General features: G+C 34.8%; 1 protein-coding gene across 4 annotated transcripts in view; it reads right to left on the bottom strand.

Moving 5' to 3' along the window:
- REPS1 (RALBP1 associated Eps domain containing 1) overlaps positions 1-24,810 on the bottom strand; it is a 71,392-nt gene that overhangs the window by 24,502 nt on the left and 22,080 nt on the right. For all 4 annotated transcript variants that reach the window (XM_031456438.2, XM_031456439.2, XM_031456441.2 and 1 more), the window contains exons 2-8: positions 12,463-12,586; positions 10,643-10,839; positions 10,361-10,514; positions 9,677-9,801; positions 9,004-9,166; positions 8,666-8,729; positions 7,357-7,511 (exon numbers count right to left, since the gene is read on the bottom strand). In XM_031456438.2, coding sequence (XP_031312298.1) covers positions 7,357-7,511; positions 8,666-8,729; positions 9,004-9,166; positions 9,677-9,801; positions 10,361-10,514; positions 10,643-10,839; positions 12,463-12,586 — 982 coding nt within the window. The remainder of the gene's footprint in view (positions 1-7,356; positions 7,512-8,665; positions 8,730-9,003; positions 9,167-9,676; positions 9,802-10,360; positions 10,515-10,642; positions 10,840-12,462; positions 12,587-24,810) is intronic.

The raw sequence follows: 24,810 nt of genomic DNA, 5'->3' as shown, positions 1-24,810 counted from the left end.
TTAACTATAGGATGTCTAATTTTCAAAAGAATCTATTTAAAAGTCATACTATATTACTTAAGTTTCAAATGTCACCTTATAGCAACCTGGGGCTCTGATTGACCGTCTAGACCTCTGTTCTCATGTCAGTCTTCTACTGACAAATTTAGGGCCAGCCTGTACACGCCCTCCCCAATGCAGGGCAGTTATGGTTTGGGATGGATTCTGGGTACTTCTTTGATTCAGTGGTACAAAGCTGCACTGAGTCCAGCCCCTTGAGGCTGGAGAACTGAAATGTTAATTCACTCAAACAATTACATTTCATAATCATTCCACTACAGTTATTTGCCCAGAGTAGCAGTTCTTAAACTGCGAACCAAGGACTCTAGGGAACTGCCATGACTCTGTCAGCGGGTCTGAAAGGTCAAAATAATTTTTGTAATAGTAATAATGCTCTTTTCCCTGTGTTGGCATTTACACTGATGGCGCAAAAGGAATGGTGGGTAAAACTGCTAGCTTATTGGCAGGAACCAAGGCAGTGGCACCTAAATATACTAGTAGTCATTGTATTCCTCACCGCCACACATTCCAGTTAAAGCAAGTGAGAATAAATAAATCAAAAATATGCATGGCAATTTCACTGAAGAATGTTCACAATTAAGCAGTAAAAATTATTAATTTTATTAAATTTTACCCCTGGCAACACATTTTGCAACTATTCAACCCTGCTGCTTGTGGGGCAAAAGCAGCTATAAGTATTTCAAAAAGGAATGGGCTTGGCTGTGCTCCAATAAAATTTTATTTATGGATGCTGAAATTTGAATTTCACATAATTTTCATGTGTGATAAAATATTATATTCTTTTTCCCCACCAATGATTAAAAAAAAAAACAAAACACTCTTTGCTTGCGGGCTATACAAAAACAGCAGACTGAATCTGGCCTCAGGGCTTAGTGTGCTGACCCCTGATGTACCTCAAATACAGTAACACACCCATCAGACTGAATGCAGAATGCAGCTAGATGAGAATCTGGCTGTCATTTATTAAACCAGATAGTAAAGAGATCTGCAAAAATGGAAAACAATGCCACTCTTCAGAGATTTTTTATTTTGGAGAAAACAGTTTTTTCCTAAAAATACCTATGCTATTATTATTACTGTTATTTTAAAATAAAGTAATGACTATTTTAAAAAAATTATCAATTTTAATTTCTAATAGGGTAACTATTGATAGATCTAAATTACATAACAAAGGCTGTTTAGGGTTCACAAAAATTTTTAAGAATGTAAAAGGAGTCCTAAGACTAAAAAGTTTTTAAAAAATCACCATCATAGAAAATCCAAAAATTATCTCTGGAATAATTTCCTTCTTTCCTACATCCTACACAGAACAACAAACTGCCATAGAAAAAGAGCAAATTACCTATGTTCTAGAAACTAACAGTCACGAGCCTGAGGGGAGGCATTAGGTCTGTAAATAAACTGCACCTCCTTGAACTTGGCTCTGTATAAATACTCCAACAAAGAGCTTCATGCCCGCCCACAAAAGTTAGTCTTTAAGACTGTATCCTTATGGAGGCAGGGGTGTAGTTTTACTCTTACCTGATGCAGTGTTCCAACCTAGCCTCCTGCTGGAACACTGTGTCAACCCTGCCTCCCTCCTGAGGGTTCTGCTCTGCCCCTGACATCATCAGAGCATCAGGGCTGAAAAAGAAGAGCATGAGCCTAAATTATTTGTTAAAGTCAATGCCAAAAGGGCTTTTATGCAAAAAGTATTTCCATGTATAAAAGACACACTGGAAGACACAAGCCAGTGTGATCATACTGATGTACTGTCAATCTACATTTAAAAGTTAGTAATGATAATATTAGAAGTGCAAACCTTATTTTCAGGATTGCAGTAGAAAATAAAAACACTGTCAGTAGTTTTCATCCCTCAAGCCTCTAAAGACTCTGAAAGTTCATAGATACAGTTCAGTTCAGTGTATCTGCTGAACAACCTCTTCCTTAAAAAGCTTGTTTTATTTTAGATTTATAATCTACCCATCCCAAATTTCTCTTATTTTCTTAGTATTGCACTCAGTATACTAAAAAATTGTTTCAAAAATGATTGCCAGCTGTTATTAATCTGATAGAAATCTATACATTCCCTAAAGTCTTATGGTTTAAACCATTTTCCTTTCAAATAGCAAAACAAATCTAGAAAGAATTCTTCAATCATGAAAGTTCAAGGTTTTAATGTCATTTAATAGCTTCACCAAAGCAAAAGTAACTACATCTTTTATTTATTTGAGATGTGAGTATTATTCTTATAAGAAAAAATATCTAAAATAAAAAAACCAACAGGTTTGGATAAATTTTAAGTCTTCTAGGAAAACTATAAATGGTATCCTTTTCATTCATACTTAAAAGACAGGGATAAGCAATGCATATGCAGAAAAAAATTAAAGCCTTAATTTAAGATATGCTTTGTGTTAAATGATACTATATGGATAAAAAAACTATGCTCTATTTCTAAAATTCCCCTTCTCCCCAATACTCCACAAAATGGAAACTTACTCAGTAAGCAAACCTTAAGAAGGACTACATAGAAATTGATCAGTTTTAAATGAAAATCAAAGACTGAAAAAAAAAAGTAAAAACATGTCCAACAAAGTTTGAAAAGAAACAAAACATTTACCCACAATACTAATGGAACTGTACCTGTTGACCTTTTTTTTGCAGTACTGATCAACATTTTATAGCAAATATTATTTGACTCAGCTATTATACTTCAAAGAATACTACCTACAGATATATAGGTTTCCATTATCCAAGGATACTTAAAGATGTAAAAAGCCCATTTAAAGTTAATTCATTTAAAATGAGGACTAAAATATCATAAAGAGAAAAAACAATTTGGGGCTTTATCTTGAAAACTTACACAGAAAATGAGTATAAAGAAAAAGAATAAAAGATGTTAAAAATTTCGGATAAAACTTGGTGGTAAAATTAATAAAAGCATGAATTCAGTCAGTGAACATTTATTGAAAGCCTGTAAGTAAATACAGTAAACAAAGATACAGTATTGAGCAAAAAGACAAGGCTCTGTTTATTTCCAGAGAGTTCTCTTCCTAATAGAGCAAGACAGACATCCTTCACTTCACTTTTGACTTTCACAACACAATTGTAAAGACAAAAAGCTCATTTCTGCAAAAATATAATTAAGGGTATCATTAAATATTCCCAAGGACTCTAATTAATCCGCTGATATCTAAACTATAATCCTTTAAAGCCCCTATTGTGTCATTCTTGCACAGATTTTCTCCTTTGCGTATTAGCTAGCCTTGTTTGTTAACATCTTTGCCAGGAATTTGAGAAGTTCTAATTATTTTGTCCAATTTCATTAAATGGTGCATCTCTGCCAATATCTGCAATGGTACTGATTCAACAGATCAAACACCCGACTATCTGAAAAGAAATGACACCAGTGTTAAGAATGCACACATGTGTGTATGGGGCGGGGAGAGGGACTTGAGAAGTAATTCCTTAAGTATAAAGTTAGTGACAAATATTAGCGCCTATTTTCATTATTTTTTCCCCTGCAACTAAAGGCATTTGGAGAGTAAATTTTCCAAAACAAAGATTCATGTATCCGTTTTTTGCAGCACCATTTAAAAGATAAAGCCAGGAGACTACTTGAAAATCGCATCAAAAAGAAACTGGTTAAATTAAGGCACATCCATATTACAGAATACCTTGTATGATAAAGAATGTGACAGCTCTAAATGTGACAAAACGCAGAGATGTCCAACATCACCAAAAAAAAAAAAAAAAAAAAAAATCAAGAGGTATAGTGTGATTCTACTTGTGTAAAAACAGGTATCTGTATGTGTTATTTCTGTAGGCTTTCATATGTTCACATTTTTTAGATGAACACAAGAGAAACTCTTGACAGTGATTAACTCACATCAAGCTAGTCTCAAGTATCAATTTTTGGCAAACTATTCACAAATAAAAAGTCTCTGGCTTTTAAACATATTCATGTTACGAGTAACCACTAGGAGCTTGGGGATCTATGCAATGTACCACATCAACAAGGAAACATGCTCAAATGGACTGTGTAAAGCAGTGATTGTGGAGGAGGAAAAAGAACAGTGAACACGTTCCTTTCCCTCTTTGAGTATCTCAACCAGATACTACTGAGGTGCTTATGTGAGCAGTGTGGTGTGAAGATAGGAAACAGTTTTAAAGAACAAGTGGTTCAACCGCTTAGTCATTTCAAAAATGTGAACGCCTACTTCTGTACTCAATTTGCACCCTGCTAGGTGCTGAGATGTAATGAACAAGATCGAGCTGGTTACTACCTGCCCAGGCCTCTAATCTAGTTTAAGAGAGAGAGAGAGAGAGAGAGATTTATCAAACAATCACAACAAAAATATATGTAAAACTGCAAACAGACTACCAAGAAGATTCTTTGGAGACTGAGTTTAAAATGTATAACATCTCAACATGCTTTTTTTTTTTTTTCCCTTTAAGATACAGTATTGTGGTAGGCTAGCAGGTCATCTTAATCTTTTTTTTTTAATAGAAAATAATCATTACTAAAACATGACCATTTTTTCTTGAATTCAGCTTCAGAAAGCTGTTTCCACAGTTAATTTTTGTATGCTTTCTTTTCTAAGACAAAAGCCAAGTTTTCCTTTTTTATTTACTCTAGCTGCCAAATTTAGTGATGTTCAATGTTAAATATTTTAACTCATATCCACATAAGCACTTCTACCTATGATCCTTAGTTGTGCTGTTTTATCTGGTATTTAATCCTATAAACCTGTTCAAATGATTTTGAAGAAAACACCCATATACCCCATCTATGTTTGCATGCCTGTAGAAAGCTTAGCTTGTTACTTCAAGCAACTGTAACTCAAGTCACCACTATTCATCATCCATTTTTCTGTAAGAGTTATTTAAATTATAAATACAGAATACTTGTAAGGCTAATATTTTAATATGCCCCCACACCACAAACATGATAATAAACAATTGTATTTTCAAAGACAGAAATATGTTAAGAAAAATATCCTACTTTTAAAGTGGTACACATTTAGCATAATTCACTCAATAATTATTTACTGAGCACTTGGTACATGCCTGGCAAAGTGCTAGGTCCCAAGGATACAATGATGAATATGATATATTTCCTATTTTTTAAGGAGCTCAGAGTGTTGTGCCACGAAAAGGAAAAAAAGGAACAGGATTCAGTGTAACATGTGCCATAATGAACAGCATGTAGGAGATGCTGTGACAGAGCAAAGAAGACAAAAATCACCTTTGCGTGTAAGTCACAAAGGCTCCATAGAAGGGATATTTATCATAAGTTCTCAGGTCAGCCAAAGAAACTGGGTATTTCTCTTTTAACTGTGAACTTCTAAAAACATAGCTATTTTAAAATGGTTTATAAGGATACTGACTGATCCATAGTGTCACATGATAATTTCTATATTCAAAGGACTCTGTGTCACATGAACCTCAGCCTTATGATAGATAAGAGAAAAAAGATTAAATGGTTCTCTCTCACCTCAAAATAGGACTCCAAATTTATCAATTTATAAGTATACAAAGCAGATTTTAATCTAATATTGTGTGGTCAAAACGTTTATAATAAATTTCATTGGAAAATCATATAATATTGTGTTGGAATTAGAAAAAAAATATTTAAGTCTTTGACACTTTTAAAATTATAGTTGGAGTAATAATGCACAGATACACTTAGGCAAAAAACCAGAGTGTCTCTTTGCTAAACAGATCTAACAGGTAGAAAGAACTTCTCGAATCATCAGGCTTAAAATTCCATCAGTAGATCAAGATTACAAAGAACCAGATTTTATTTAAACTAAAGAAAGAAAAATGCAAAAGCCAGATTCACCTATTTGAATACAACAGATAACAAAATCAGACAAGTCTCTAGAAAATGACACACAACAGAGTAAGCTTGACTTACTTCTTGTTTTAGTATGCTATCAGTCAAAAAAAAATTAAAGTCATAGAAAAATCTTACATACAAGGCTCAATTTATAAATCAATGATATGTCAGGTAAGTCTGTAGCTACCACAATTGCTTCCCTTTTGGCTATCAAATAAGCTAAACAAAGAAATCACTTTTGTTTATTTCTTAATTAGGTAAACCAAAGAACCCTGAAGCAAAATTATCTAACAAAAATACTTAGCTTTTAGCTCAAGTGAGATGCTAACAGATGCCAAATAACTACCTGAAGTAATTAGGAAAATCCTAGGGCTCTCATAGGATAGTATTTCTAAAAAACTAAAATCAGCAGTAAATTATTTGATCAATTATTTATTGGTTGACAAAAGGCCAGCATATAATTCAAGTCTTGAACTATGAATGGCATCAAATCCACATTTCAGGTGGAGAAACAGAAGGAAAAAATAAATGGTTAGAACTTGCCCAAGGTCACAGGAGAAATCAGCAAAACGAGCAGCACACTCAGATTCTGAACTTGAAGGAGACTGTTCTCTTCATGACAGTAATGATTATATGTATGGTTCCTTCTGTATAATTTAGTTAATAAAGTCAGATCCATTTGCATTTCTGAGTTAAACAGACATTGCCCCTTTGAAAGTCAAATTCTAACTTCTCTTTTTAAAAGTGTAAAATTCTTTCCATCATAAAATACAAGAGAATTTAGATAGGAAAATTGAAAACAATAATTTAGTTTTAATTAGACTCACTAAGAATTTAACATTCGATTTCCTTTTACTCATTCGGAATTGAAGAAAAATACTCAAGAAAAATACACCCTTACATTCTTGTTTCCTTTCAAAGAAAGCTACTAGTAAGTATGAGTATTTACAAAAGTATTCTTATAAACATACAAAAAAGCATTATCTACAAACACAAACTTCCCAGATTTCTTTAGAGTCTGAAGAAAAAAGCTTGATTTTTAAAAAAGAAAATGCTTATAGACTGCAAAGATCTAATGATAAACCGGGCATTCCCTTCAACAAATTAAGATGCATTAAATGGAAAAATGCTGATAATGAAGACAAGATACTTTACCCACTTCATATAATGTATAATACAATTAAAGGGTAGCAAAATAACCAGACACTGTGAAATGCTCTTTGGATCTCTGCAAGTTATATGTGTAAAGAGAAATAGTGGCATTATTCTTTATCTCTTTGTTTAAAGTTAACTAAATAAGCCAAACCACTAATCGAAGTTCAGCCTGTACATCTTATTCTGATGGCAAGTCTACGTGCTCCTGATGCAACGTCTAAGCTCTCAAACTAAGTTTTAATATCTGTCTTATTTTGCTTTATGAATCAAGTGTTATGTTTATGAAAGCACGCAATCAGGTCTCCAGCTCCTGATCTTACCTGCTGTATCTTCCAAATCAATCAGTTTGGGCATTAAGCTTTCAGGGAGTTTTTCTGGTAAGTCATAGCCATTCTTTCTAGCAACTACCAGATGAAAAGCAGCACAAAACTCATCCAGTGTCAAGGCTCCATCTTTATCAAAGTCTGAGAGTTCCCTAGAAGATAAACTTACTATCAATATAATCATATTATGCTTTGGCTCCCTTTAGGTGTCAAAAAAAGCAAGAGAAATCCTTTCCCAGAAAATAACAATCAATAATTTTAAAAATTCCACGATGGAAAGATGTATGTTAAAACAATATAGCAAACTGTTAACTGGGGAATCTAGACAGTGGGCGTATGGGTGTTCAAGGCACAATTCTTTAAACTTTTCTGTATACTTTGAATTCTTATGCGAAAATGCTGAAAAACAGCCCCTATAAATAAAGCTACCAAAAAATGACCTTTAACTCATATGCATTTTTAGTAACAGGATTTAGTTAAAGACAGGCTTAGTTAATATATGTCACTGAAATTTTTAAAAACTTGGTTTGTATTGTTATCAAAATTATACATGTGTGTATTTTAATGCATCCAAAGTAATTACAAGGCTTGATACAAAAACCAGCAGCCCCACCCTGCTGTCCCTTCACTTCCTGGTTGCAGAAGCAACTACTTTTAATTGATTGCCTTAAACAATATAAACAGCATGAATATATTACTAGCTCTTCATTGTTCAGTTTTAGGCATTACCCACCTGTCTCCTACCATAGCATTCTATGCTACTAAAAACCCTACTAACAAAATAATTTAGAAACTAGAAAAATATATTGATATACAGTAAAAATAACATTTATTTATCTTATAATTGCTTTTACAAGTAATTTGCGATTATAATTTGTGTTTTAATGGCTATTTTCAACTACACAGCAACTATCCTGAGTCTTAGTTTATATTTAAATGGGAGCTAAATAAGCACGTTCTTAGGCTCATGTCTTGGTACAGGACTTACTAAACTTGTTAAAAACCAAATGGGTTAAACATAAACATGTATGAACAAACTAACTTTTATTCCAAGCATTATGCTCGTGGCAAGAAGTAGCTGATACAGCTTAAAGAATTTTAGCACATTTTAAAGAACTACTATAGTGGTATCACATTTCTTCTCTAAAGAGTGAGAGAGAAGCTGCCTACTGGCAATACTGAGTTCTTTGAGAACATTGTTGAAAAGGTTATTCTAATAGTTTATTTTTTAAAGTTCAAAAATCGACCTGCTGGAGACTCATTTGAAACAACCCATATTACCCAACTAATGATATACCACACTTACCAAATATGAGAAAGTTCAAGAATAGGAAGTTTTGATTTTGTAAAAAATTCTTTAGCTGCAGATCCTGAAATAGTAAAACAGTGTTGTTTAGGGTTATTCTGAACTTTTAGCTCTAAGAATAAAATCTGAGGTAAGTCTTAAGACTTTTTTCACTGAGAAAAAGGTAACCACAACATGTATGTATGTCATGTTTTTGGTGTCCAGTGATCATAAACTTTTTAGACAAACAATTTGAGAATTTATCTTTTATAATCTCTGACCAATAAAACCACGTCTTTGAGAGTATGAAACTGAGACTGTCCTATCCCCTCTAAGAATTTCTGTTTTTAACAACTCACCTGGAATAAATCCGTTTAGATCAGGCTGAATGGTTTTAAACTGATTTACATAATACTGTCTTTGTTCATCTGTTATTTTCCAGGGATCATCATAACTACTGGATTGCCTACGAATTTCATTGGCAGTTGTAGCTGATGCTACAGTCCGTACTGTTGTCTGGTCCTGTAATGAAACATTTTTTCCTCAGTACAGTATCTGTCTACATGATTATACGGACCAAGATTGCTCAGTTACTTATTTTTGAAAGTAAAACTTACTTTTTGTGGATTTTTAAAACATAAAAAGTCGTCACAAACTCAACAGCAAACCACATATTTGTTACATGGGTTATTAAATGTTTTTGCACAGTGATTATATAAATGTGTAGCATGACAGCAATATGTAAGCAACAGAAAGTTATGTAAAATGTGCTAAGAAAGCCAAGCAAATATATCCCTATATGCAGAAACCTTTCAAACTTCACTATGGAATTAGAAAGAAAATCAGCCAGAACTTTGTGAAACATTCCAATGAAAACGACTTGAAGAAAAGGCACAGAGCAGAGTTCTGCTTTTTTTTATAAAAGAGTGAACTTGCATTTATAAAATCTGCAACAGCAAAATATAAAAGCAATGACTGCAGCAATACTTTGAATGAAGCAAATAAAAATGCAATACCAATAAAATGTCACACCTGGACAGAAGCAGGATGCATGGTTAAAAGAGTACTGGTTGGTGGAGTATCTGCAAAACTGACCCAATTTTCTTGAGGTGGAGGTGGAGAATGCCCTGACCACACTGCATCACCAGCAGAAGAACCTAAAAGCAGAATGGGTAAACATGCTGGCTCACGTTTGGAGAAAAAAATAAAGTTACCAGACTTTTAATTATAACAAATCACCATACACAGAGTTTTCTTTTAAACTCTAACTTTGAAGAAATGTTAACAATTTCCAAAATGGAATCTTCTCTGTCAGTTTAAAAGCGTATCTCATTTGGTATAATAACCAATTTATTGCTGTAATAAGCAATACAGCAGCAGAATCGTTTTTACAACAAAGTGTACTTCCCTTCACTAATATACTACTATCTTGGAATATATACTCTGGGAAATAATTATTTATTCATTTTGCCTCCAGAGAATCTGATATCTATAAACTTCTGTCTAAGCATCATAGATGTAAGTAAATGTAATTACCACCCTTCAAAGTGTTATATCCACTTACAAATTTTCACAGTCGGCTTTTGCTTCTATTTAAGGTACTTAACTTATAATTAGAAATGGACTTGGAGGCAACTCTTAAATGGACATTAGCAAATTTCCTTCAACTTACAACCCTTAATAAATAGTTGTTACTTTTAAAGAATTTCTAAATACCTGACTGTGCTTCACCAAAGGGAGCCCAAAATGGCCCCGGTCCTGCAAGAGGCCTCTCACTATTTCCCCCACTGGGATGACGGTTGTGCTTCCTCCATGTATGTGGGGAAGCTGGTGGAGACTGCTGCGGTGAAACTACTGGGGATGCAGGTTCCTAGAAAGAACATCATTTTAAAGTTTAAATCTGAAGGTAACATTTTCATTACTAAGGCACTCAGTAATGTTTCAGTGTTAAGCATCCACATAGGACCGCAAATGACAACATTTACATGCACATGATACCTGTTGATCTGCAGATGTACGAGGCTGGACAGTATCATGGCTTATGGATCCCTTTTTCACTTGCCCCCTGCCAGGTGGTGGGGGAATTACACCAGAATAAGACCCTTGATTTTCAGAATCTGAAGAATACGAGGCTGCATGGCGAGATTCCTGTTCATTCTTTGAAGCAACAAATCTTGGCAGAGGAAGGTCCTTTACTGTTAACCACAAAAATAATTATTACTTTAAAATAATTATTATTAAGATAAAATAATTTTTACTTTAAAAGGGGGCATACCCATTAAAAATTGAAATAAGAGATGGATTTAATATTAGAAAAAATTTTTGCAAAGACTGATACAGAAACAACAGATACAAAATGCCACTAAGAAACTGAGATCATCTCCCTTAGACTGTTCATGGAGACTAACCTAGAAAGAAGTAGTAACACCAAATTGCCCTTCTAGGGGGTTATAACAATAGCTATATTAAATGTTCACTGCATGCCTTGCCATATGATTGTACTCTATATTTATCTAATCTCATAACCGTAGCAATCTTGCAAAGTTCCCATTTTACAGATAAAGAAACTGAGGCTCTGAGATGCCGAGGTCAATTAGGATCTGCATGAAGGTCAGTCTGACCTTGAAGTCTCGGTTATTTCTACTCACATGAGTTCTCTAAAGGAGGAAGTCAAAGCTCTAAGCAAAACAAGAATATGTCACTAAGTCTGAGACTAGATCAATCTAAACATTTTCATTGCAGAAATTCCTGAAAATATCTTATTATTCACCTACCAAGGTCACAAGACAAGACATTAGTTATACCTACCCACTTTAGTCTACCACGTAGATATTCCACATTCAATTTTAAACAGAGAAGAAAGATAAAAGACTGAGAACTCCTCTGCATACTTTCAGACTTGAACAATACAGGAGCAGAATCATTTATAAAGTGTACTTCCCTCTACCATGATTACTTGCATTTCTCTTTAGAATCTCCACACTAAGAAGGGAAGGTATTATGCTTAGTCAGTATTTACGTAAAGGTCAAAATTACCTAAAAAGAATATAAACTCTCAACTCTAGAACAATGATGTGTGGCAAACCAGAGGTCTGGCTGACTAATACACTGGGCTGGTACTTAAAATTATTTTTTAAAAATTCTAACATTACAGAAAACCAAGTCTTCTCTTGCCCTCTTTCCCTATGAAAACCACAGAATTCTGCATTTAAGTGCCTACCTTTATAGAATTTCCATCTATTCAGGCATCAACAAGCCTCCAAATAATAGAAAAACAAATTATCTTAGGTGACACTTGTAAGGCAGTCAGATGCTTGTATTTAGGTTTTAGCCTGCCAATACTTTAATACTGTCTCTAACAAAGTTTTGATTAACTAAAACTACAATTTCAAGTGGAGCTTTCATAGCCTTTCCAAACAGGAAAACACAAGGCATGTTTTAAACTTAGTAGAAAAGAATATAAGAAAAGCATATATGAAATGGTCACTACAATTCATCATTTACCTTTATAAAATTATTCATCTAAATTCTTTCTAAGCAATTTTTAGTGAATTAATTTTTTAAAATCACCATTTTAGCAGTTTTTATATTACCATCAAATATGTATGAAGTACATATATGCCCTAACAGATTTAAGGTAGATATATTTTTCTAATGTTCACAAATAGAAAAAGCATGGTAGTGAGAATAATCATGACACTTTACTCAAGGTCACAAATGCCACTAAAATCAGAAAGACTCAACAGTTCTATGGACTTTACTTCATTTGTCATTAGAAGTCCATTTTCATTTCAGTTACTTATATATTCCACACTTACCTGTATTTATACTTTCCACTCTTAAAGGGAAACCAGACTGGGCAACAGCTACGAGTTTCAAAGCAATATAAAACTGACTTCTTCCAAAATAACCAAGTCTTTTTGCACCACAAAGCTGCATAATCTATAAAAGAACACAATGCTAACATTAAGAATTATGACAATAATTCTCCAAATAAGTAGCTCTCTAACTTGTGTTTATAACTTCTCCAAAATACATAACTGACATCTGGTATATTACTCTCAACTGATGACCAGCTTCCTCAAGTTTCAGGTTAATATATCTGAAAAGAAAAAGGTACTGACCTTACACTAAGGTTATCGTTCTCCTACTTACTAAAATTGATATGATAGGCAATTATGTTTTATCAGAATAACTTTTTTCTTAAGAATTGTACTTTTTAGAAACAAATGTACCACCCACTCTTCTTCATAAACACAAACATATTACATACAATAGGGCCAAAAGTTTCTGCAACTAATAGATTATTATACAGGCATTTAAAGTAATAATCATACAGTGAAGTGACACATTAAGCAGGGAATGGCAGGATGCATAATTTTAACAACATAATCACAAATTTTAAAACAACCAGTTATATAAAAATTCTATCAGCAAGTCTGTTAGGTGAGATTAAGAGTAGGGTTTTTCTCTTATTTTCCAGATTATATTTAATGTGGTTATACTACTCTTCTTTAAAACAGCAATTTTTGTTTCTTTGCTTTCTTTCTTTTTTTTTTTTAAAGCATGAAGGCTTTCAAGGATCACCCTAGTCACTCAACAAGTATTTCTAGACTGACTACTGTAAGTAAGTAACAGTAGAAAATAGAATTTTAAGTTACAAATTTAAATTATAACCCCCCACACTCCTCGAATCTAGAGTAATATCTACTATTGAGACATCACAAAGTAATGTTAAAATAAGCACTAAGTATCCTTGTCTCAGTCTCTCCAGAAATTCAAATTCTTGTAGAAAGGGAGCATATTTAGTCTATTTTCTTTTTCCCAACACACTCAAAGTAAGATTAAGGTACCTGAGATGTTGTGCTGTTAAGTCAGAAGTACTTACTAGAATTGCTCAAAAGCACCTATCAATGGTTCAGCAACATATCACAGTAACAATAATCATTTGTTTACTTGCACAAGAAAAGACACTCATTTTTGCTCATCAACACAGGGTGAAGTTCCTGTTTCTGCCACTAAGGGGCATCACTTCTGTGCAAATTTAAAAGGGCAAGGAGGATAAAGAGGCAGGTTTACACTAAGAGAACTATGAGGAAAAGGAGGGCAGCAAGAACAGAAAGCCACACAGCCTTGCAGGTTACGCAGGCAATGAGTTATGACTGTCGTCCTTACCTACTACCCTTTTCTTCCCATTTGGAACCCCTTGAGGGATCATTACACATCTTAGATACTTTTGCTTATAAACCAAAGCACCTAAAATATGCCAGGTAAGTGCTAGATAAAAGGAAGACCTACAAGGAGATCACATGTAGTTTGTTTATCTTTGTCACATCTGTTTCAGGTGCCTGTGGGACACTCAGGAGGAAATACCCAAGGGAATAGTTAGAAACGCAAAGGTAGTATTCAGAAATGAGCACGCAGAGGACGTGTGCTCCAAACCTGGGACACAGACAGGTGGTGATGACTGAAGCTGGGGGAGTAAACGAAACTGCCAGCAAGCCCAGAGCAGTGAAAGGAAACCTAACAGGCAGGAATAAAAAGGAGCCTATGAAAGAGACGGTGGGAAAAAGCACTGGCAGAAAGTGGGAAACCAAGGTTGCGAAGAGGCTTTGGGAGGCTGGAGAAAGCCTGAAAGGAAACAACCATTGCACATGCAGATTTACTGCATAGGGTGTTCAAGATGAGAAGCAGCCTAAACTCACCACAAGAATAGATAAAGTTAATTATGGAATAGCCACATAATGAGAAAACTATGTAGCCTTCAAAACTCATAGCATTAATGTTATAAAAACAAAAAGCAGGACACAAAGCAATGTATACATAAGCATAATCCCAATCCTATTATGATTTGTACATGTAAATGGTAGTGAATACGCTAGTGTTTATTTCTGCGTGCTGAGACTAGGGGGTATTTCTATGTTTTCTTTACATGAGTCTGTCTTTACTACGAAAAATATTTAGTATCATTTAATCAGAAAATTGATAAATAATTTCCAAAAAGGAGAAACAGCAGGACCAAATAAAAAAGGGGGAAAATGTACTCTGTTTTCCAGTTGGGAGGTTTCTGCTGCTTGAGTAGTTGTAGATGCGTGGGAGGGTAAAATCTAGTCTGCAGTGAGTTAAGGAATAAACCAGAGGAATTTAAGTAGAAAGACAGGTACAAAACAGGTTAAGATACTTGGCTTTGAAAAAAGTTTAGAAGAGTAATTCTATTTCTCTTTAAGTCTCAGAGTTGGTCAGCGGAACTGACACTAGAAACCAGGTCTTTTGATTCCAAACCCAAAGCTCATTCCAGGAAGTGGGGTGGAGGTGAGCGGATAGGAGAGCAAGGGGATAGTGTCTTTCTACTATTTCAGACATAACAAAATTTTAGAAGTCTGTATGCCAAGCTGCCACCTTGGGACTCAAGAAAGATGTTTTGAAAGTGTGGATAAAAGGAATCAAAGGCAATATATGCAATTATTTCTCTGCAACTGATCCTGGTTGCATCACCTGAAAACTTACTTTGTAGCCCAAGTCAGGCACGTGTGTCACTCTCTCTCTAAGCTACCCCTACTGCAGAGGCCATAAGCCCACAAAAGCCGGAGAGGAGGAAAGGAGTTGTGACATACAAATTTACAAAAATAATTCCTGATGAAGTAGTATCAAGAAGTCTAGATTACCATCACAAGCTTGTGAATTACACAAAAATCTGTCTCTAAAGAAATATCTGGAATAAATGCCTAGAAGGAGACCTGATGGACCAAAGCATATATATATTTAAAAATGTATTAGCTATAGCTAATTGCCTTTCAAAAAGGTTACTGAAATTTATTCTCTCACTGTCAATATGAGAGTGTTTCTCATCTTTTCTCACCTCATCTTTTTCTCCAGTAATTTGAAAAGCCACTCACACACTTACATGTATTTATTTCTGACCCCCTGTGTTACACAGTTCTGTATAGCTATTACTGGACCTGTAACATTGTTTTAATTACTTTAGCATTATAATATTTAAATATCTGAAAGGGTTAGCTCAGCCATCACTTTTTCTTGTTTAGAATTTTCTTTGCTATTCTCATGTTACTAATTCTTCCAAATCATCTTTAGAATCATTTATCAAAATAAACCGAGATTTTTAACTGAAATGGCAATTCATTTACATTTATAAAATTCCTAACTTTAACAAGACTTCTTCAGCATTATCATTAAGGGCAATACTGGCTGATACTCTGCAACACTTTTGTTAAGAAACTAGTTTCACTCTTCTGAGAGTTTTGTTTTGGGCTTTATATTTTCAGAAACCACAGACAGATATTAATTCTATCATGTGTATTTTGGGGCAGAAAACTAAAGATAACTTTTCTCTCTGGTCTTATTAATATTAATGATTCTATTAAAAGAGTTCCTAACATCAAACCATCCTTTGATCCCTGAAATGAATTCCATTTATTCATAGTGTATTTTTTCAAATAACATTTATATAAAATTTTAACCACAATCTTAAGCTTTAAAAAAAACTGTATCTGAAAAGTTTGGAATTCATGTTATGTTGGCTTTGTAAACACAACTAGCAAGCTTTGCTTTTTTCCTGCTTCAAATACTTTAAATAGATTAGGAATTATACGATCCTTAAAGATTTGGAAGAAAATTCACCTATGACATAGGCTGGTCAATATCTCTGATTTATGTCTTAATTTCTTCCATGTTATTTGGAATAAACTAGGTTTTCTCTAAAATATTTGACAATTTCCTAGAAAACTATTTATTGCCTCCAAATTTTGAAACTTACTAATAGTTCAGCATTATTCAAAGTAGTCTCACTCTTTTAATTGCCTCTCTATGGTAATTTTCCCTTATTCTAAATTATGTGTATTTCTGTGCAAGCTCACACAGTTGCCTGATGGTGAGAAACACTTAAAGCCTTGTTAGGATACAGATTCCCAGACTCCTTCCACTAGATTCTAACTCACCTAGGAGACCCAGGGCCAGCAACTGTTTGCTGGTATGCTACTGACAGCTACTGAAACTATTAAGCTTTATTTCCTCAACATTATAAAATTTATACACTCATGGTAAAATAAATAAAATAGTATTTGGGATACAGAATTAGAAGTTCCTACAGTCCCCATCAGAAGTTGCAATTTTTTTCTTGCTTTCTTCCACTTTTTTCTACATATATACAAGCACATACACAGTTCAAACCCATGTTGTTCAAGAGTCAACAGCATACAAAGTTAGTAAAAATACTAGAAGATTAAAAAAAATTTCTCCAGAAGTAGGAAGGAGAAAGATGAATTTAAAAATACAAGAGAAAAGAAACAAAGAAGATTGATTCATCTAGATGGGCCAAATTCTTATCAAAACGAAGTTTACAAACAATGCAAAGAGAAGAATAGTAATGAAAGAACAAAAGATTTACCCTAAAGCTAAAGAACAGAAGTTTTCAGATTGAGAAAGTCTACTGAGCGCTCAACACATGTGTTAAAGAATTCCTAAACACATTATTGTGGACTTTCAAAACACTAGTATAAAACAAAGATCCCAAGAGCACCCAGAAGAGACATGGGGAGAGGGATAAGGGAGTGAGGTATTGATCACTTAAGAAAAAATTATTAACTGGATTGGAATCAGACCTCTAATTGGTAACACTGAATATCAGAAAACAATAAAGCAACATCCTCAAAGTTTCAAGAAAAAATTATTCACAACCTAGAATTCTGTATCCAAACTAGCACCAGATGATAAAAAAGGACACTTTCATAGATGCAGAAATTTTTATCTCCTATGAACTGTTTCTTGGGAAAATGAGGGTGTCACTGAGCAAAATTTGGAAAACAAGGATGCTACCCAGGAAAAAGTAGACACCCACCAAGAAGATGGAGAAATAAAGTTGCACAACGATAGCTATGCAGCTGGCTGAGAGCAACTAGTCCAGACAGAGTTAAATGACAGAAGGCTCTAGGAGGAAAATTTTGGAAAAAATAAAGGGGAAGGAATGGATATGAAGGCAAACAGTGCAAGAAAAAACAAAGAAAGGCAGTTGAGAAAGTATAAGAATGTAATCACAGTACAATGCCTGGATCTGCAGTAAAAATATTTATATCATCATAATGTAAATACTGTTTTATCTTCAACTTTTAGATTCAATCTAAAGTCAAAACATTAAGCAATTAAGAATTACAGTTATAGAACAAGGTGCAAATGTTATCAATATTAAATATGTTAAAGTATACTAACAAGTCGAGAAAGAAAAGGATAAGAAGGTGAAGGGAAAAAGGCATGGCTCTGGTTTCTAATCTAGCATGTAAGAAGCTTGGAAATCAGCATTCCATCCAGACAAGCAAAAAGCTGAATAAACTGAAAAATCAAGAACTCTTCTTAGATCTGTAAGAGAACGAAGGTCATAGAGCAAACCACTAACCCTCAAATTGGAGACCCACAGAAAGCAAATACAGAGAATCACAACTTGCAGGAAGAGAAATCCATCAGCATCAACTTCCTCAAAACCAGTACCAGGGAAGGGAAGACTGAACTGTAAAGCAATGAACTGCTGTAAGCTCTGAGAGACAAAAACTACAGGAGGACCTAGTCATAGAGGGGGTCCCACAACACTGTGAAATTTACCCATAGGAGGAACCTCTACCAGGTTCTCACAGTGAATATGGGGGAAAAATCTCTCTGGGCTTCTGGCAGTGGGAGGGGAAAAGGAACCATGTGGAAATCAACCAGAGCATTCTGTTCTTAACAAGGCCTGTCCTCAGGAGAAACTATTTAACCAAAGTCTAACCTGCCCAGGTTTTATCAGAGCCTAATTGACCTGGGAGAAGGGAAATGCCCGTTCAACCCATTCTGTCCCACCTAAGGAGGGCAGAGAGGATACAGGTGAGACTGAGAAGCAATTGTGAAGTTCACAGTCCAGAGGCACAGGTTCACTAAAAGACTGAGACATAATTATAAGGCTACAGAATGCTTCACCTCCCCCATACCTTATCACCACATCACTAAAGGTGTATTTATAGTAGTTCATTAACCCAGTACATCATGTCAGGATATAAAGAAAAAAAAAATTACAAGACATAATAAAAGGCAAAAAAAACCCCCACTTTGAAGAAACAAAGCAAGCATTAAAACCAGTCTCAGATATGGCAGGGATGTTGGAACTACCAGGCCAGGAATTTAAAACAACTATGATTAATATGTGAAAGGCTCTAATGGATAAAGTAGACAGCATGCAAGAACAGATGGACAATATAAACAGAGAGATAGAAATCCTAAGAAAACCAAAAAAAACAAAAACAAAAAAATGCTAGCTATTAAAAACACTACAAAAGAAACAAAAAAATGACTTTGATGGGCTTATTAGTAGACTAGACACAGCTAAGGGAAGAATCTTCAAGCTTGAGGCTATATCAATAGGATCTCTAAAACTGAAAAGCAAAGACAAAAAAAAAACAGGATAGAATATTCAAAAACTGTGGGACAACTACAAAAGGTATGAAACAATGTAATAAGAAGACAGGGAGGAGTATAAAGAGAGAAAGAACAAAAGAAACACTTGAAATGATAACGACTGAAAATTTCCTCCAAATTAATGCCAGAACCTGAACCACTAATCCAGGAAGCTACGGGGACACAAAGCAGGGTAAGTGCCAAAAAAAAGTACACCTAGGCCCTTTACAAAAATTAACTCAAAATGGATCACAGATCTAAATGTAAAACACAAGATTATAAAACTCCTGGAAGATAGCATATGTATTCAGGGCCCCTAAGAAAAAGTGGAATGTTTTTCTTTCACCTAATAGAATAACACTATATACAGTGTTTGTTTTGTTCTGTTCTTTTTAATGATTTGTGATTTTTTCCTTGTTGCCAAGTTATTTTTGTTCTATCAGCAGTCTTTGTGGTCTGCCCTTCTACCTTGTATGCCATGGCTTAAAATTGAATCAACTTTTTAATTCTGTAGAAAACAAGAATAGTTCTTTAATAATAACTCAAAGAGCTTTCCAATGAGCAAAGGACACAAACAACATTTTTTACTTCCAACATACAAATATGGAGGAGGTGGTCGTAGGGGAGGGAAGTTAACATTTACTGAGTACATACAATGCTAAGCACAGTGCTAAATACTCAAGGTGTTCCCACCTAATCTTAAAAATAATGGAGTAGAATTGGTACTATTATCATTTTACAGAGGAAGAAAGAGAATCAGACTGGCCAAGTACCTAAGGCCAGAGGGCCCAGAAAGGGGCAGAGTTACAATTCAAAGCTATGTTTTTATTCTCCTACCAAGACATGCTGTTCACTGTCCTTTTCCTAGGATAATATCAGGTACCTCAGGGCAAGTACACTCAATAAGTCCTAAAGCATGTCTTATTGTCCAAAGTGCCTAGTACACAGTGACAAAGTAGTTAAAATGCATAAGGAAGACTCTTTAATCCTATGTTCAGAACATCAGGTGCGGGGAATGCTAACAACAATAAAGGTATATGGAAATTATTTCTTATTTGAGGATTTCAGCTTCAATCCATGAGCTGAATTATAACACAGAAAAACTAAAAAAAAAAAAGAATGTAGAATATATTGGGACTATATATTATACTGAAAATCAATAATCATTGAGAATACAGTCAAAATTCTTTGCAAAGTGAAATTTTAATGAATGTTTAATATAATAAAATGTAACAGAAAGTAAGATCCTCCCCTTTATAGTCATTATCAGGTTAAAAATGAGAAAAATGATTCCATTGTTCTCATTTTTATAAACACTCTTTAGTTTAAGAGGGCCTGGGTCAGTGCAACACCTGACTGTTTTTGCTGTCTTAAACACCCAGTTTAGTCTACCTATATGCACAACGCTGGCTACCAAGTCAGTCTAACTTTCATTGTTCCACTAACTTGTTAGACTAGTCCCCACACCTCTCTGTGACTCATTAGCTTTACCAACATGGGAACACTTGTAATGGAGACTCACATTTACTAGAGAAATCAGAAGAAAGTAGAGAACAATTACACTGAGTAGGATTACTAGGAAGGCTGTTTACTTCTTATTCCACTTAATGCTCAAAGCAATACTTTAATGTTGGCTACCATTATCCGCAGTTCACAGGAAAGGAAACTGAGGCTAATAAGTGGCAGAGCCAGGATTCAAGGCCAGATTAGTCTGAGTCCAAAGCCTCTCTGTTCTCAAGGCATAGCCAAAGAGAACTCTTAACAGTGGCATGTTTATGGGACACTAGTTCCAAAATGTATTCCAAAGAATACCAGTCAAGTGACAGGCTCTGCACTTCACTAAACTGGTCTAACACAGCCCCCTTGGAGACTTACGATGCATTTTTAGCCCATAAGAAGCACTAAAAAATCCTACAGTCCAGAAACAAACCTCGTTTTGGTTTAGTAACTATTAACTTGCTTCAGAGCTAGTGGTCCATAGATCAGGTGCTCTGTATAACACACTTTGGGGATCAATGCTGTAAGACCCCAGAGCAGTGATTCTCAAACTCTTTGGTATCAGGATCCCTTAAACATACTTAAAAAAATTACTCAGGACTCCCTTAAAGCTTTTGTTTTCGTGGGTTATATTTGTTGATATTTACCATACTAGAACTTAAACTGGGAAATTAAAAAATACATATCTATGAATTCATTTAAAAATAAGAATAATCCTATCACATGTAACATAAATTTTATCACTGTATTTTTCAAAATTAAAAAAATTGAGTGAGAGGAGTACATTTGTTTTATATAAATTTCCTTTATGTCCAGCTTAGAAGATGAATACCTGCTTTTGTATTTCATTCATTGCAATATGTTGCTTTGTTTAAAGTATAAAAGCACATTCCTACTTCATGCAGAAGTGTGCTGGGAAATAGAGGACAATTTAAATAGCCTTTTTAGATAAATCTGATTTTTTTTGATACCACACCAAAACTCAAAAAGTGGTAGTTGCTTAAGGGTTAGCTGCGATAGAAAGCCCAAAGCCACATTAATAAACTTTTTTGCATATTCTTACATTAAAATCCATCGGTGTATCTAGTGCACTGCATCACACATTGGTCATATGTAAACTATTGGTTCACTGAGTTATGCAGATCTTCCAAATGTTGACACATTTCATTTACAAAATATTTTAAAAATTGTATTTGTTAATACCACCACTGGTCTCATCAGAAAAGTCATTAAATATTGGGAAGCAGTGGAGCATATGGTTGCAGATAGGTTTTCCAAGATCCTGATTTCTGCCAGGAAGTTTGAATTTTATACCATATATCATTAGTAACAAATAGCATTAGTTGTTTTCCTTTAATAGACGGGCAACTTTATTTTCAAGAAAACTTCTGCCCAATACCCAAGTAAGCTGATCCTTCAAGAAAAATGGTGTTTCATGGGGAAAAAAAGTTGAGTATAGCTCACAACTCAAGCACTAAGAACTTTTCCTCAAGATAGTTCTTCGGTATGCAGCAAATGAGTTTTATGCACACTTCCCACTTCATCACACAAAATACTAAAAAGACACTCAAGGATGAAAATTTAATAAAATTAACTTTCTGCCTACACAAAGAACATTCTTAAGTGAAACTGGTGTGTTTCCTGCAAGGCAGTGAAGAATACAGTATTATTACAGTTTGGCCATACTGCATTGATTTGTGCTAAGGAGCCAGTTTTATCCACTACTTCTTTTGCATTATCAATGCAAATGTCAACACAGCAAACAAAACAAAACGGGGGGTGGATAACATCTTACTATTATGAAAATGTTTTTGACTTCACAGACCAGAGGTCTGCAGACCAAACTCTGAGAAATGCTATTACAGAGCACATTCTGTATATGGCAGTGAGAGGAGGCTCTTTTGCTTTGATGCCAATGCTATATTATATACTCCCTGCCCTAGAGCAGCCACTGAAAACACAATATTTACAGGTACAAGCAAGAACCATAAATTAGTGAACTGGCCAGATCTGGGTGGGGGTGGTAGGGTGGAGGCCGGGGGGAAGTAGTGAGCCAAGGTGAGCAGATGTGATGGGAGCAGCTGCTATTCAGCTCTACCTAACTGCTATAAAACACCTGCCCAATGTTGCCATCTTCAGATTTTTCTCAAGCTGGAAATCTGGAACATTCTATAATATGCTCTCATTTTTAAATGCTAATGTGAACTCAGATCTTTTTTTTTAAATAAGCAGATCAACTAAAACACTTGGATCACCTGTCCACACATTCTGTCTCAGAGTGTATTCTATGGTTACTACTAGAAAAATGGCATAAAATAAATGGCAGACACTACAATAATGTTACTTCAGGTCCTCTAGCAAGCAGGGTGGAAAAAGATGAGACCAAGTTCCATGAAAGATAATCATACATACAGGCATTATTATATATTAACCTGTCCTGTTTATATAATGGTCTTAAGAGTGTTTCAGCCCTCTAAGAGTCTGAATGCTCCCACTGCCCCAAATAATTCTCAGGCTATTAATGAATCATTTTATAATGGCTTTATGTAAGATCTTGTTATCTGGCAAGTGATTCAAGGCACTGAGACAACTGAAGAGTAATCAAGGGAAATTAATTCAAAGAAAATGCATTACCTCATCCTTCACTGGTATGTCAGGTCCAGTTTTTACATACACATACCCACAGTATAACTAACACAAGAATTTTAAAACACTTCTTCCTCCTTTCCTTCAATTAGTCAAGACTGCTCCTACTTCAAGGACTTTGCATTTGCTGTATCCTTAGTATGTTTTCCCCTCAGATCTTTGTTTGGCTAGCCTCTTCCATCATTCAGATCTCTGCTCAAGTGCAATCTCAGAGGACTCCTTGAGTATCCTACTGTTTACCTGTGTATTGTCAACATCTCCCAAAAGAATGAGACTCCAAAAAACAGGAAAAATCTCTTATATTCCCAGATTTAGAACAATTCCCGATGCACAGTATCAATATACTTTTGTTGGGTGGATGAATGAATGAAGTATTTTTGAATCAACTTTGCTGCATTCTCTTTCCACTCCTATACACAGACCACCAGATTAAAAATCCTAAAATGAAGCTCCAAATAATGTTTATTATATTTAAAGAACAAACTAGTAAATTCAGCATTCAAGACTCTCCATAAAATAGCCCCAAACTTCCTTCCTAGTCTTGCTTCGGTCAATCTAGACTGGGCTCTCTGATCTCCATAGCTGTGCTTTTCTCTCTCACTAGATCCTTCTCTAATCTACCTGCCTATTAAAATTTTACCCTTCCTTCACAACCCACAAGAGCCTTCTCCTTCCTGTAACATTTTCTATCCTTTCTACTCCATAAGCAAATGACTTTTTCTTTCTTTGTGTTAGTACTCCAGCTTCTACCATTTGAGTACTTGAGTTATCTGTGAATTATGTTAACCACACCACACACTCCTGATACCTCCTCCACTAAGTTCCTTGAGGGCAGAGACTATGACTTAGTCATCCTGGAACCCACTCCAAGATCTAGCACTGTATTTTGCCATGGCAGGTACTTAGTGCTGAAGGGAACTGCTCCCCCATGGTGCCCATATCCTCCTGATTTACCAAAGTCACTCTCTTAGGTCTTCATTTGAATTAAATCTTTCTTACTCGGAAAGATCATTTTTACCAGTTCTTTAAAAATAAAGTATTTTCTAATAACGAACACAGTCTGCTTTGTTCAACATAGTGTGGATTGCATATGATGCATGCACACTCTCTAGGATATCATCTTTGCTGCAGTACATTGTGGCAAGTAGAAAAGATGAAGGAAAAAAAAGTTAATGGCAAAGGAGACAGGGGCATACATCAAAGCCCAATCATTCCAACATGACTTAATTTCCTTTCAAATACTGCTGTCAACGAAGTATGTTTAACTTGTTTACAAGGTATGTGGACACATTAATCTCTAGTATTTTCTTTTGTTACAAAAACAATTTAAATACTTAACAGTCAAACAAATAAGTGGGTAACTCATCCATTACTGCACTCATGAAGAATGTTTGCATTCCTAAATGACTCTAGCTATCACTTTGTGACCAACTCCACCATTAATTCTCTACTAAACTCAGGTCTAAAGTGAAATGCAATCTTACTAACCCTTTCAAGATACTTAGCTGTTGTACTGGGGCAAGTATCTAATTTCACTTTCACTATATTACTTTCTTATCCAAATCCTTTAATGTTTTTTGCTTTGCTTA

Source organism: Camelus dromedarius, chromosome 6 (genome assembly GCF_036321535.1).
Source record: "Camelus dromedarius isolate mCamDro1 chromosome 6, mCamDro1.pat, whole genome shotgun sequence".
Classification (NCBI taxonomy): Eukaryota; Metazoa; Chordata; class Mammalia; order Artiodactyla; family Camelidae; genus Camelus; species Camelus dromedarius.
Note: the sequence above shows the minus strand (reverse complement) of the source record. Positions and strands in the feature narration are given on the sequence as shown.